General features: G+C 37.6%; 1 protein-coding gene across 3 annotated transcripts in view; it reads right to left on the bottom strand.

Moving 5' to 3' along the window:
• The window catches only part of Kmt2e (lysine methyltransferase 2E (inactive)), a 68,169-nt gene that overhangs the window by 39,597 nt on the left and 14,571 nt on the right, over positions 1-14,001 (bottom strand). For all 3 annotated transcript variants that reach the window (XM_029477081.2, XM_021161961.3, XM_029477084.2), the window contains 2 exons: positions 12,246-12,430; positions 642-756 (listed from right to left, as the gene is read on the bottom strand). In XM_029477081.2, coding sequence (XP_029332941.1) covers positions 642-756; positions 12,246-12,316 — 186 coding nt within the window. In that variant the 5' untranslated portion in view covers positions 12,317-12,430. The remainder of the gene's footprint in view (positions 1-641; positions 757-12,245; positions 12,431-14,001) is intronic.

The raw sequence follows: 14,001 nt of genomic DNA, 5'->3' as shown, positions 1-14,001 counted from the left end.
ATAAAGAGTTATATAACAATAAGCGGGACCCAAAGAGACGTCTCAACAGTTAGGAAGGAGCACGTGCTGCTCTTCCAGAGGACTCAACGTATGCTCTTAGAATCACATAACCACTGGAACTCCAGCTACTAAGAACCCAATTGCCTTCCTTAAGCATTTATACTCTATATAACCACATGCAGACGCACACCATAATTAAAAATGATAAAAACAGCCAGGTGTGTGCCTCTCCCAGCACTGGGGAAGCAAAAGTAGACAGATCTCTTGGGTTTGAGGTTATCCTGGTCTACACAGCTAGTTCCAGGGCTATACAAAGACCTTATCTCAAAAAACAAAAACAAACAAATAAAAAGATAAAAATAAACCTTTAGAAAAAATAACTACATAATTTAGAATTAATAATAAATAATACAATGTAACCTTATCCAGTCTTTTCATTGAGGTTAAAAAATACCAACATAAATACAACAATTGCATTGTAATACAGCATTGTTAGGTTAAAGTATAAACTATATAGTTAATTACACAGAAAATAGAAACTAGCTATGATTTTTAAGTATTAAGCACAATACCACACACATCTCCTTTCAACTTGCAGCTTTCCAGAAGCCCGTGTGAGCAAACCTTTGACACTTACTTACCGCATAGGGCAGACCGATGTAGCTGTGTGAGTGGTGGGAGCTGCTGGTGTATAACTGGTGGGGAAAACTGTTGGATTTCTCAACTACCACAGGGCTAGCTTCTACGGATTCCGGTCTAGGGGAAAGAAGTTCCAGCAATTAGAATTCCATTCACTTTTCTGTTTTCATCTATTAAATTATTTATGTAATTACTTAATCTGTTAAAAATGATCAGGTGCTTATATTAAAATATTGTCAAAACAAATACAATGCCTATTTATAGTATGTGCACAGCTTGTGAGTCGATTCATCCTATGTAGACTGTATCTTAACCAAAGTTTTACTTAATAAGATAAATATCGTAATGCCAAGTTCAATTCCAGTTTCCTGTCGTTTAGAAAGTGCCCAGTGCTGAGAATGATGGTGCATATGCTGCAATCATAGCACTGTGGGAAGCTGAGGTAGGGGAATCAAGAGTTCAGTACCAGCATTGGCTACAAGTAAAATATGGCTAAAACAAAACAAAACAAAACAAAAACCCCCAAAACCCAAAACCTCAAAATTACTAGAGACCAAGCTTTATGTCATCTACCCAGTAAGAAACATGCAAAGGGGTGGTCAGAGTGACAGAATGGTTTTAAGTAAGACTAACTAAAGAGAGAGTCTATACAGACTCTGGCTTGAATGTTAAGTGTGCATTTCAGTGGTCAAAATAATATGTGTTGAATGTGCTGAAACAGAACAGACTCTGGGAAATGTCAGTAAGTTAAAGAAAAAGGGAACCTACATTGATCCAGATTTACACCTGAAAAATACAAGCAGCTGTGTGTAATGAGTAGCGTTTAGGTCTGGCCTACCACGAGTTAAGTGTAGGTAATGAACCAACTGCTAATAGTGCAGAGAGTAGCAAACCCCAAACTGTTGCAGCTTTGAAAGCTCCTTACCCTTGCATTTAACTATACCATTTTCCCAACTTCTTTATTCATACCGACACCCCCTCAACCCAGCCCAATTTTATCTAATGGCTACCGATCAGTGTAGTGGTAAATGAACAGCCAAGGTCAATTCTCTCCTTTTCAAATCCAGAAGACAGTCTGTTTCTGTGCCTTTATTTCAATCTTTCTCCTACTTCCTAATTCCCCAACTTGGTCCTGAGACCAGCAGGATAAAAACAACTTTCACAGTTACTACTTTCTTAGTCGACCTTCACATAAGCTCAAGTTAGTGCCAAATGGATGATGTCCTAAGACCCAGTGTGCCACAATGAGTAGAAAGAAGCACAAAATGAGATTGCTGAGTCATCCTGCAAATTACAATCTCCAATAGGTTCAGGGTAGTCACTTGAAAACTAGTATCTGTTAAATTTGTTTCATAGTTTCAAAATTAGAATATGTTCATGTATGAAATTTAAATACGAAAAGTACTTATAAATGCAAAACATTAAATCTTCCTCCATTACCATGTCAACATTTACTCCACGTATCCCTTTCTAATTTTATGTTATAAATACATCTATACATTTTAAAAACTAAGAATATATGATATTTGCTGACATCCATACCGTACTCTTGCAATGCTTACTTACTTGCCTCCAGTTTCTTTCAGTGATTTCTTTGTATTTTATGTGTGTCGGAGTTAGGGGTTGGGCAGATGGCCTGGGACTGGAGTTACTGAGAGTTGTGAGCTACCATGTGGATATTGGGACTTGAACCCAGGTCCTCTGGAAGAACCCAGTGCTCTTAACCACTGAGCCTCTTGCCTCAGGTTTCTGACTGTTAAGATGACATGAATGGCCGGGTGTGGTGGCGCACGCCTTTAATCCCAGCACTCGGGAGGCAGAGGCAGGCGGATGTTTTGAGTTCGAGGCCAGCCTGGTCTACAAAGTGAGTTCCAGGACAGCCAGGGCTATATAGAGAAACCCTGTCTCAAAAAACCAGGAAAAAAAAAAAAAAAGATGACAGGGTGACCTACCATGCTGGCCTCCTTTTGTGGGGATGGGTAATAATCCCATGTAGTGCAAGCTAGAAATCACTATGCAGCTAAGCCTAGCCTTGAACTCCTAGACCTCCTGCCTCCACTTCCTAAATACTGAGATTACAGGCATACACCACCATGCCTGCCTAACTTGGAAAAAAAAGTTGGATTACAGCAATGATCTATAATACCATCATTAAAGCTATGCGAAGGAAGTGTGGCAAAAGTAGAAGACTCACTCTTAGGTGTGTAATCAAATTACACTGTTCCTGAAGAATGTGGGCAAAACTGGTAATGTGGAGTAGCTAATGAAATAAAATCAAGTTTTCAGGTAAATGTAGATGAGTTCAAGATGAGTTCTTCTTTCACAAGAGCAAAATACTTCTCAGAATAATATCATGATTCAAATATGACCGCAATAGTGACAAGAAAGAAAGGCCATGTAAGAAAGCAGGTTTTAAGAAGATCTCTGTGTTGAATATTTGTACTTCAAGTAGTTTTTAAAATAACTTTAAATGTGTTTATTTACTGTGTCTATGTGTGTACATTTGGTAACATGGTGCCCACACGGAAATCAGAGTCAGCTCTCTCCTTCCATCATGTGGATTCTAAGAATCCAACTAAGGCCATCATGCTTGGTGTGAGCACTGTTACATACATCTTGATGGTTAAATACATGTTACATACATGTCATCTTGATGGTGCACTGAAAGCAATTTGTAAAACAAGGAAACATGTTATAAAAATACTGAATGACATTTATTACTTTAAAATGTTTATTTCTGTTGCGTGTGTACTATGTATGTGTGCTATACAGGTTGTACAAGTGTCACCTCACATATGGAGATCAGACTTTTATTCTCTTCTTCCTCCGTGGGGATCAGAGGATAGAACTCAGGCCATTGGGCTTAAACAGAAAGTGCTTTTTTTACTCCTGGTTGACATTTTTAATGATTGTCCTTAACTATAATACAGCATTTAATTAAAATAAAGAGATCAGTACTCATGAGGCTAAGGCAAGAGGATTTCCAAGTTTAACAAACATCATTCGTCTCAGAGAGCACCAGTTTGAGGGAGGAAGCAACTGCCTTAGGATAGAACACTTCCTTACATAGACCACTGATTTAACATGTCTGTTATATCAATATTCATTCATGAAACTAGAAATCTTTTCAATGTTCAATCGGAAAATTATTAAATCCAAGAAGGCTTACTAAACCTGCATATGAATAATAGTTGAGTAAAAACTAATAGTAACAAACTGCTATAATCATTTCCTTCTAAAATCTCTTCAAACATTACAAAGCTTTCGTAACAGCAGGGCTCAGAAAATAACAAAAAAACTATTTTGTGTCTATAGTAGCTACTGTTTTATACAGCTAATTTACATGCCTACATAAATGCCTAGATAATACATAGGCATAATGTGTCATCAATAAATTGCATTAGGATTAGTGAGATGGCTCCGTGAACAGAAACTTGTCACAATTCACAACATGAGTACAATTCCACAAGTAGAGTAAGGAACAGATTCCTGAGAGCTGTCCTTTGACCTCTACAGATGCATGACAACAAATAAGTAAATGTACCAAAAAAAAAAAAAAATATTGAAACAAACAGGGCTAGTGAAGTCATAGATCTTGGAGAGGAACGTAGAACCACCCCTTTACTAACCCAGCATAACCCCTAACTACATTCTAACTATTTGTCCTCATACCACCCTTCACCCCCATCAAAGAAACTTCTCAGAAACAGAGATCATTACAGAAAAACACAAGCAATCACACACACAGCTGTGAAGCCCAGTTGCAATGGACACATCTACAAAACCTCCCCCAGGTAAGGCTGGGGGACACCAAGAGAGAGAGTACAAGGAAAGACTGTAAGAGCCAGAGGGTCACAGTTTGCTAAGACAGCATTTCCAAGTAATTATCAGAACCTACACCCATGAAGTCTCACCAAGATTAATACTTAAACATGAGCTGAATGAGACAACAACATGCCAAAGCTGATAGAGGAAAGACCAAAGGGCTTCAACCCCACACAAACAACTACAGGCAACTAAGGAATGCTGAGAGCAGCTGAAATAGTCTTCCCTAAGGAAGAGCACATCAATTGGTTATTCAATACCAAAAGATCAGCCTTGAAAATATATATACAAGTACCATTATATACACTGAGTAAGTTCTATTTCTATACCTAACACACACACAAAGAACTATTAACAAAAAGAGGCCATAAATTCAAGCAAGCAAGAGATAGGGGTGTGTGGGAGGGCATAGAGAGAGGAAATGGAAAGGGCAAATGATTTATTTTATAATCTCAAAAAATTAAAAAGAATTTTTTTAAACTATTCAATTTGGAAAGGGGCGGGTGGGGGGGGGGGGAAGAGTGTGTACTTCCAGGAGAATAGAGTTTGGTTCCCAACACCCACATCAGTTGGCTTAAAAGCACCAGTAACTCTGGTTCAAGAGGGACCTGATGCCCTCCTCTGTCTTCTGCAGGGTAGCTGCACTCCTGAGTACATAACCGTGCACACATGGTTTTTAAAATTCACATTAGTAAAATAAGCCAGGCACAAAACTATAAACATTTTACGATTCTGCATATAAGAGGGACTTAGAATAGGCAGAGACAGAAACCAAATACAATGTGCAAGGTGCTAGGAATAAATTATTATTTAATGAAGTTTTTGTTTAGAGTGAGGAAAACATTTAGAAATTGGTGACAGCTCCTTGATAGCCTGTATGCACTTAATGACACTTGAAACTGTACACCTAAAGGCAGATTTTAAAAAATACACTTATTTTTATGATAATAGAAAATAAAGACAAAGGTAGAGAATTCTGCCACATGACCAAGCCATATAGGGCTGGGGTTGATAATCAGTGACAAATGACATGCTTCGCATAAGTGAGGCCTTAGAGTCAACCCACAGCATTCCCTACCCTCCTGCCCTGACATGAGAAGTCTAGGCAGTAGATTTAATGCAACAGTGGCATTGTTAAAAGAAAAAGCCCAGTTGGATGTGTCAAGAAAGCGAATACAAAGGAAAGTATGCAAGGTTCCAAGAATCTTGTATAGACCTACATTTGCAGAAGAGACCAAGGAACTGTAGAAATGAGAGATAAATAAAGTGCCATGAAGTCAAGGGTTAACACAGTTGAGCCTGCAGGTTTACCTCTGACTGGGGATTAGGGCCTGTGGAAGATGCACTACAAGAGTCTAACAGTGTGTGGGAAGGCCAGTTTGCACTTGGCCCTGCAGGAGTTTCAGGGTGCAGCTCCCTTTCTCTTAGATGACTTGGAGACTGAAAGTAGCATTACTGTCTTGGTCTAGAACTGGTGGCAATGGACCCCTGATAGAATGCTATCACAAGGCTACCATGAAGATCAGGTACTGAGTCCTGGTGGTATGGAGTGAGTATAGTGAGACAAGACCAGCCAGGAAAACAGTCTCTTTGTTCTTAAGTGTTGTTCAGTTGTTACCTAGGTGATATTTAAAGACCAAAGTCCCATCTCAGGTCTTTATTAATCTGTTCTAAGTGTTACAAACTCTCAAGTTCTAACCCTTCTACTACAGGCACTAGGTATCATACTACATAACAACTCTGGGTCTCGATTTTCACATGTGTAAAATGATGTCCTACAAACATGGAAGGTTTTGTTGTTGTTTTAAATGTGTATGGATACTTTAATTCCATGTATGTCTGTGCACCATGAGCATGCCTGGCACCTGAAGCCAGAAGAGATCCCCTGGAACTAGAGTTATTTATAGTTGTGAGACGAGAAATTGGTGAAGGTACTCAAGGTTTGGTATACTCTGAAAGAACAGCCAGTGCTCTTAATTACTAAGCTATCTTCCAGCTCCAACATGATATTTAATAACGAAAAATACAAAAGCTTAGATGTCTTAAACTAGTCTAGAATTCTTCCCATTAATCTACACTGTTCCCACCATTCCTATAGAATTTACTAGCATGTTAACTATAGCTAGTGATATAGTGACTTAGGTAGAATTAGTAGTTTCAGTTAAGTACTCTTTAGTTATTAATAGTAAAAGGCTTATCAGCATTTTTAAGCCAACTGATGTGGGTGCTGGGACCCACTCCTGACCCTCCAGAAGATCAGCAAGCCCTTTTCCCACCCCCTGCATTCAAGTTGGCTAACAGAAGAGAACCAGTTCCTGTACGTTATTCTTGGACCTCTATACAAATGCCATGGCATGTGTGCATCCACACACCTGCACACCCAAAGTAAATGAAAATGTAAGAAAAAAATTTAAAGAATCAGAAAACACTTAAGTACTGATGGAAAGTGGATAAAATATACTGTAAACATTTCATTGTAGACAAATCATTTTAGCATCTTAAATTATACATATTCCAACTCAGAATATCCAGGCACCAACAAATTAATGAATTCTGTCAACAGGTGGCTCTAGTGACACTAGAATGTCACATACTACAGTAAAGCAAAGCAAGCAAGCAAACAAACAAAGCAAAAAACAAAAAACAAAGCAAAACGAAAACAAAGAAATTTGAGTCTCAAAATTGGAAAAAGTTTTGTTTACCAAGACTTCAAACTTCTTTTTTTGCAAATGAGGAAAACAACTTATAAAGTAATTCTTGGGGCTGGAGAGATGGCTCAGGGGTTAAGAACATTGACTGCTCTTCCAGAGGTCCTGAGTTCAATTCCCAACAACCACATGGTGGCTCACAGCCATCTGTAATTGGATCCAATGCCCTCTTCACATAAAATAAATAAATAAATAAATCTTAAAAAAAAAAAAAGTAATTCTTGGCTATAAGAGCTTCCAGCTGTATATTAGTGACAGAAAAAGGTAGAAAGAACTTCTTTAGCTTAGTTTAGTGTTCTTAGTCACATTATTCAGTTTTGACAGAATTACTGAACACAGAATGAGGAGTCCTCCTCCAGAGTAATTTTCTTTTTAAATACAATTGATTTTTATTATTTTTATTTATGTATGTATGTGTCTGTGAGCAGCTGTGAGCCACTGGTGTGGGTACTGGGGACCAAACTCAGGTTTTCTGCAAGAAAAGAGTGTGCTTGCTAACTGCTAAGCCGTCTCTCCAGCCCAGTAATTCATTACTAAATCACACACGCCATCTTTTTTTAACTGCTCATTTCATTAAAACAAAACAAAAACCTAACAGCTTGTTACAATTTCTAACAAGCTGCAGAGAAAAAAAATTAAGTAATAGTAATTCTTCCTACTTTCTAGCTCCAGGAGCACTTCCCTTCTGGGCTTCTACTTCAATCTGTTTGCTCGTGTAATGAATTCATAGTTAAGATGGCTGAAATAACAGAGATAAGTCTAGAAAGAACACAAGACATCCTATTATAAAATAAAATGGGCTAGAGAGATGGCTTAGCAGTCAATAGCACTTGCTGTTTCTCAAGATGACTCCAGTTCAGTTCTCAGCACCCATATCAGGTGACTCACAAGCACATGGAGCTCCAGCTCCAAGGCATCAGATGTTTCTGGCATCCGCAGGCAAGTTCCATCATGTACAAATACCCACTTGCAAGCTCAAACACCTACATATAATTAAAAGTAAAAATATTTTAAAAATAAATAAATAAAATGCTGGGCAGTGGTAGCATAGGCCTTTGATCCCAGCCCTTGGGATGAAGAGTCAGATGGATCTCTGAATTTGAAGCTGCTTTGGTCTACAGAACAAGTTCCATCCAGGACAGCTAGAGCTACACAGAAAAATCCTGCCCCTAAAACCAAAAATAAACACTTATAAAATGAAATTCTAATAAAACTCTGAAAACTTCTCTATTTTGTTCAACTTTCTGTCTTGCTACAAGACAAAAAATAACCTTAGTAATTTTCTTTTAAAGATTTAATTATATGTATATTAAGAGTACAGTAGCTGTTTTCAGACACACCAGAAGAGGGCATCAGATCCCATTCCAGATGGTTGTGAGCCACCATGTGGTTGCTGGGAACTGAGCTCAGGACCTCTGTGAGAGCAGCCAGTGCTATTCCAGCTCTACTCAGTAATTTACTGTACTGAATCTACCACTGCTAGAACAGAAGCTCCTATACACACAGCGTATGTCAAAACCCAACACCTACAGGACAGACAGCACTGCTTTACTCTTGCTAACAGTGCTGTGACAGCCAAAGCCTAAGGACATATGCACCACCATGCGCTTCTGCCACTTGTTTGCTCTGACTTTGGTTTCTTCAATCTGTAACAAAAGGAGACCCATCTTAACTCTCATGCACAAAGGACAGCCCAGCAATCAGAGCCTCCCTACCTAGCCTACTCTGTTCTCCTCTGAGATCTATTATCTTAGTTGTCTAGAGTTGCTTTATTTAGTAATACAGTAGTCACATGCGCTAATGAGCATTTGAAGTATGGCTCATTTGAATTAGCATATGTTGTAAGAACAAAATCCGTAAGAGTTCAAAAACAGGATAATAAAAGGAATAAATATTTCAATGATGTTTTTATGCTATATGTTAAAATAATATCTTAGATATATTAAGAAAAATATGTAACAAATACATGAATATTTAGAAACCAGTGAATTCTTACCAGGTATTGTGGTACACATCTTTGATCTCAGAACTCAGTTCAAAGCTAGCCTTGTCTATCTACACAGCAAGTTCCCAGGACAACAAAAGTTACATAAAGAAACAAAGAAAAGAAAAAAATCAAAACAAAAAAATGGGCTGGAGAGATGGCTCAGTGGTTAAGAGAGATGGCTCTGCTCTTCCAGAGGTCTCAGCAACGACATGGGTCCTCACAGCCACCTATCCTGGGATCTCATGCCCTCTTCTGGCAAGTGTATATACAGATAGAACACTCATTTACATAAAATAAATAAATAAATCTTAAAAACAATTAAGAAAAAAACTGATGTTAATGTGTGACTCAGTTTCTGTTTAACAGCTCTGGTCTAATGTTCTGACTTCCCAACAAAATATTCTCAACAATAGGTTATATTTTATATTTCACTTTTGTAACCATAGTCTCTAAGAAAAAATTTCACACCGCCTGTATAGGCTGCTTGTACTGATCCAGCATATGCTGTCTCTTGAGTTGTCTATATTTTATAAAATTATTCTGTCTGCACTCACGAGTATTCAGTTAGTTAATGAGTAAGTGGGGAATCACAGCCTCTGAGTTTAAAAAAAATTATTGCTGATCAGGCTTTTAAAAAATTGTTATTTATACCTAGTTACACTTTTCCTTTAAAAATAGAATTACTTTTTCTATTTATAAAATCTGGATCAAGAGTTATGTCAGGAAGCAGTAAGAAAGCCAAGACTGTCACTATGTTAACTTGTGACTGTGCACTGTGACTGGTAACAAGCCCAGAGTAGCTGCCTTCAACTTCGTTTCTAGTCACCAAAACCTAAGCATTGCTTTTGTTAATATTAATATTATCCATAGTAAAAAGTTCTGCTGGAGTTGAAAAAAGGTTCAGCAGTGAAGAGCACTGACTGGACATAGGTTTGGGTCACAGCATGCATGTGGAGGGAGGTTCACAGCAGCCTCTAAGTCCAGTTTAAGATCTTACCCCCACTTCTGAGATCCCAAGGTTCATGCACGTATATGATGTACATATAAACACACAAGCAGACACACATGAAATAATTTTTACAAAAAGGTGTAGTACTTTTTGTTTCTTTAGATTTTGTTTGCTTGTTTGCTTCGCTTTGTTTCTTGAGATAATGTCTCCCTACAGAACACTGACTGGCCTGGATCTATGTAGATTAAGTTGGTTTTGAATTTACAGAAATCCTCTTACCTCCCTGAGTACTGGGTAAGAGGCCTGTGTCTATACCCAGTTTTTAAGTTACTTTATAAAAGAATGTCTTTATTTAATGTGACCACGAAATATTTTTAAGTACTTTTTTTTAAAAAAAGAAACTTTAAAAAAAATTTTTTATTAGGTATTTTCCTCATTTACATTTCCAATGCTATCCCAAAAGTCCCCCACTCCCCTACCCACCCACTCCCACTTCTTGGCCCTGGTGTTCCCCTGAAGCATCTAAAGTTTGCAAAACCAACGGGCCTCTCTTTCCAAGCTCATGAAATAAAATCTTTTTAAAATTAATCATTCCATTCATTTACATTTCAAATGATATCCCACTTCCCAGTTACCCCTCCACAAACCCCCCATCCCACAACTTCCCTCTCCTCTCTCCCCTTTGCCTCTATGAGGGTGTTCCCCCACCCACCCCACCACTCTAGCATCCCCCTATACTAGGACCTCAAACTTCCACAGGATCAAGGGCCTCCCCTCCCACTGATGTCAGACAAGGCCATCCTCTGCTATCTATATATCTGGAGCCATGGATCCCTCCCTGTACACTCCTTGGCTGGTGGTCTAGTCCCTGGGAGCACTGGGTGGTCCGGCCAGCTGATGTTGTAAAACAAAATCTTACTGTAGTAGATATCTCTAATAGATCAACAGCCTATCCTGATTAATCAATTATTCCAAAGGTGTCAAAAAATTATATTTAGTCCAAAGGTTGAAGTAGAGTCAACTTTTAAGCAATGTAATAGGAAATAAGGAGTAAAATACATGAGAAAGAAAACGAGCTGACGACGCTTTGGATGGGATGGCACTTGTTTGAGAGACCCTGGGATATCACTGGGAATGGAAATACCAGAGTCTCTAAAACTGTTTGTTCCCACAGTCTGACTGGCAGAGTAACTATGCCTAATGTAGCAAATCTTTGGCCTCATAAAATTGGATCTAGTATTAATACTTGAAACTGCGTGAGAACTTTCTATATTTTAGTTTATTAGTGGATTGTATTTTAGCAATCCAATCTTCTTTAAAATAAAACATAATTTAAACATATATACATTGGTATAATAAAAAAAGTAAAAGTACTTGATTTTGAAATAAAATCAGTTCATAGACAGTTATTAAGGAAATATTCAGGAATGTAGAATCCTGCACACATCTTCTTGACCTTGTTTTTTTCTTCTCAGGCAGTGTCTAGCTATGTAGCCCAGGCTGGACCAGGCAATTCTCCTGAGTACCAAGTAGCTTAGGGCTACAGATATGCATCAAAATTACCCACCACGATCTAGCATCTTACAAAGTAATACTTTGGTCTTTTGACAGTGAGTTGAAAATGAGAAGGCAGCAACATGCTAGTTATTTTTTAAATATTAAATTAGGAAAGCAATATAAAAATGTTTCTTTGAAACAGGAAATAAATGTTACTGTCTTTAGAAGCCTCAAGGTCTTATGTGAAAAAGGAGAGTTTAAAAGTTTGATACTTAAACCACAAAAATTCTGGAGGCTTTCAGGGAAAAAAAAAAAGGTACCATTTATACTGTGTTTATCTTATCAGGGAAAAATTATGCCTAAGGGACATATGCTTTTATGCAACACAGGAGAAAAAACCATTTTCTTGAAATGGAGAAGTACTGCAAGTAGAAAATACAAAAAACAAATTTCCAAAAGATAGAATTTTGGAACAAAGGCTATTTATAAAAGTATTCTTAAAGGAACATTGCCATTTTAATTTCTGATGTCTTAGCCAAGAATGCAAAATGACATATGCAAATAAACACTATTTGGATGTGACAACTTTATGAAATACTTTGCCTTTCCCTACGTAAAATACCTGTATTTAAGTACTTACTCTGAGCCTGCAGCCATTTCCAAGTAGGATGTTTCTGTTGTATCAACCCCCAATGGGATCGCTATGCTCATGACGTTCGCCTCTGGTAAATTCGATTACTATGGAGTCCTATGCATTGGTATCCAAAATACTGGGGCATGCCAGCCACAGTGCTCATTGCAAACATCTAAGTGCATCCACAAACCCTGTTTAAAAGAAATGGAAACAGAAGAGTTAAGAATCTAACTAGCAAGGTACACCAGCAAGCAGTTATTCTGAAGCAATGGTAAACAAATAACGACGAAGGTATTCTTTACGAAGGTCCTAATACCTTAGTAAACGTGAAGTGTTCACAGGGTAGTTCTTTCTTTTCTTTTTAATAAATCTTTTACGATTTTAAAGATTCACTCATTTATTATATGTAAGTACACTGTAGCTGTCTTCAGACACACCAGAAAAGGGCATCAGATCTCCTTATGGATGGTTGTGAGCCACCATGTGGTTGTTGGGATTTGAACTCAGGACCTTTGGAAGAGCAGTCAGTGCTCTTAACCACTGAGCCATCTCTCCAGCTCTAGTTGCTTATTTTCTTCCTGGAATTATGCTGCATTCTTATGATCAAAAGAGAAGTTTCTGGAAGCTGAGCTCAGCTGAGAATGTGTGCTCGGCATGCTTGAGGGCCTGGGTTCAAGTCCAGCACATTAAGGTAGGAAAGAAAACAGAAATGTGCTGAATCTACTGTTCTAAATGTAGGGACTGAAAGTAGAATGTCACAAGGATTACTAAAGCACACTCACTAGTGAATGGCTGGCAAACATGATTGTTTATTTTGAAAGTCAAAATGGAATTTCTTATAGTACAAGTATCCAAAAACAAGTTTTGTTGTTAGTGACCTAACAATATATTTACAAATTGAGCACTATGCACCAAATTAACTTCCTATATGAGTGGTTTATTTAGTCTTCAAAATTCCAACGTAGAGAGCTGGGCAAGGTGGCACACACTTTTAATCCCAGCACTCAAGGAAGCAGAGGCAGGTATATCTCTGTGAGTTCAAGGCTAGCCTGGTCTATATAGTGAGTTCTAAGTCAGCCAGAGTTACATTAAAAAAAGAAAAAGAATAAAAATTCCAAGGTAGGTATATCCATTTTACCTCTAAGGCATAAAACTAAACAACCTAGGAAAGGCTAAGGTTACTCCGCTTAATATGATTAATTAGAGAAAACAGTGACTTAAAAAAATACAAATTTACAAGAATAAGTAAAAGATTCTGAGCTTCAACATCAAATTTTCTAATCTAAATTCACCCCACTGTACTTGTTACATGTATTATTTATGAAATATCTACTCAAAATCTGTTCAATAAAGACATGATTCCTGTTAAGAACAAAACAGACAATCCTATAAACTACAGAAGAGCGGTTAGGTTTTCCTTGTCCTTATAATGTAACACCTGAGAAACAGAAAAAGAGTATGTCCTCAAATACTAGTTCTTATATTTCCCTTTCATTTTTCCAAAAACCTTCAGCATACCTACTCTATTTTTCATGTCACAAATGATGTAAATTCTGAGGGAAAAGAAAGTGATTAATTTGAAAGTGATTTTATACAAAAACTTGTCCATATTTTTAAATCATGTGTAACTGGAAGAAAGCTACCTGTTTTCAAATTACTGTAATATAAAAATAACAAGATATGGCATAATGTTGTAGTACTACATCTACTCTCTACTTGAGCCTAAGGCTGAACTGACTAGTGTTGGAGATGGACACAGAGT

This window comes from Mus caroli, unplaced genomic scaffold (assembly GCF_978045245.1).
Source record: "Mus caroli unplaced genomic scaffold, Mus_caroli_1 scaffold_4, whole genome shotgun sequence".
Lineage (NCBI taxonomy): Eukaryota > Metazoa > Chordata > Mammalia > Rodentia > Muridae > Mus > Mus caroli.
This window is presented reverse-complemented; position numbering and strand designations above follow the sequence as displayed.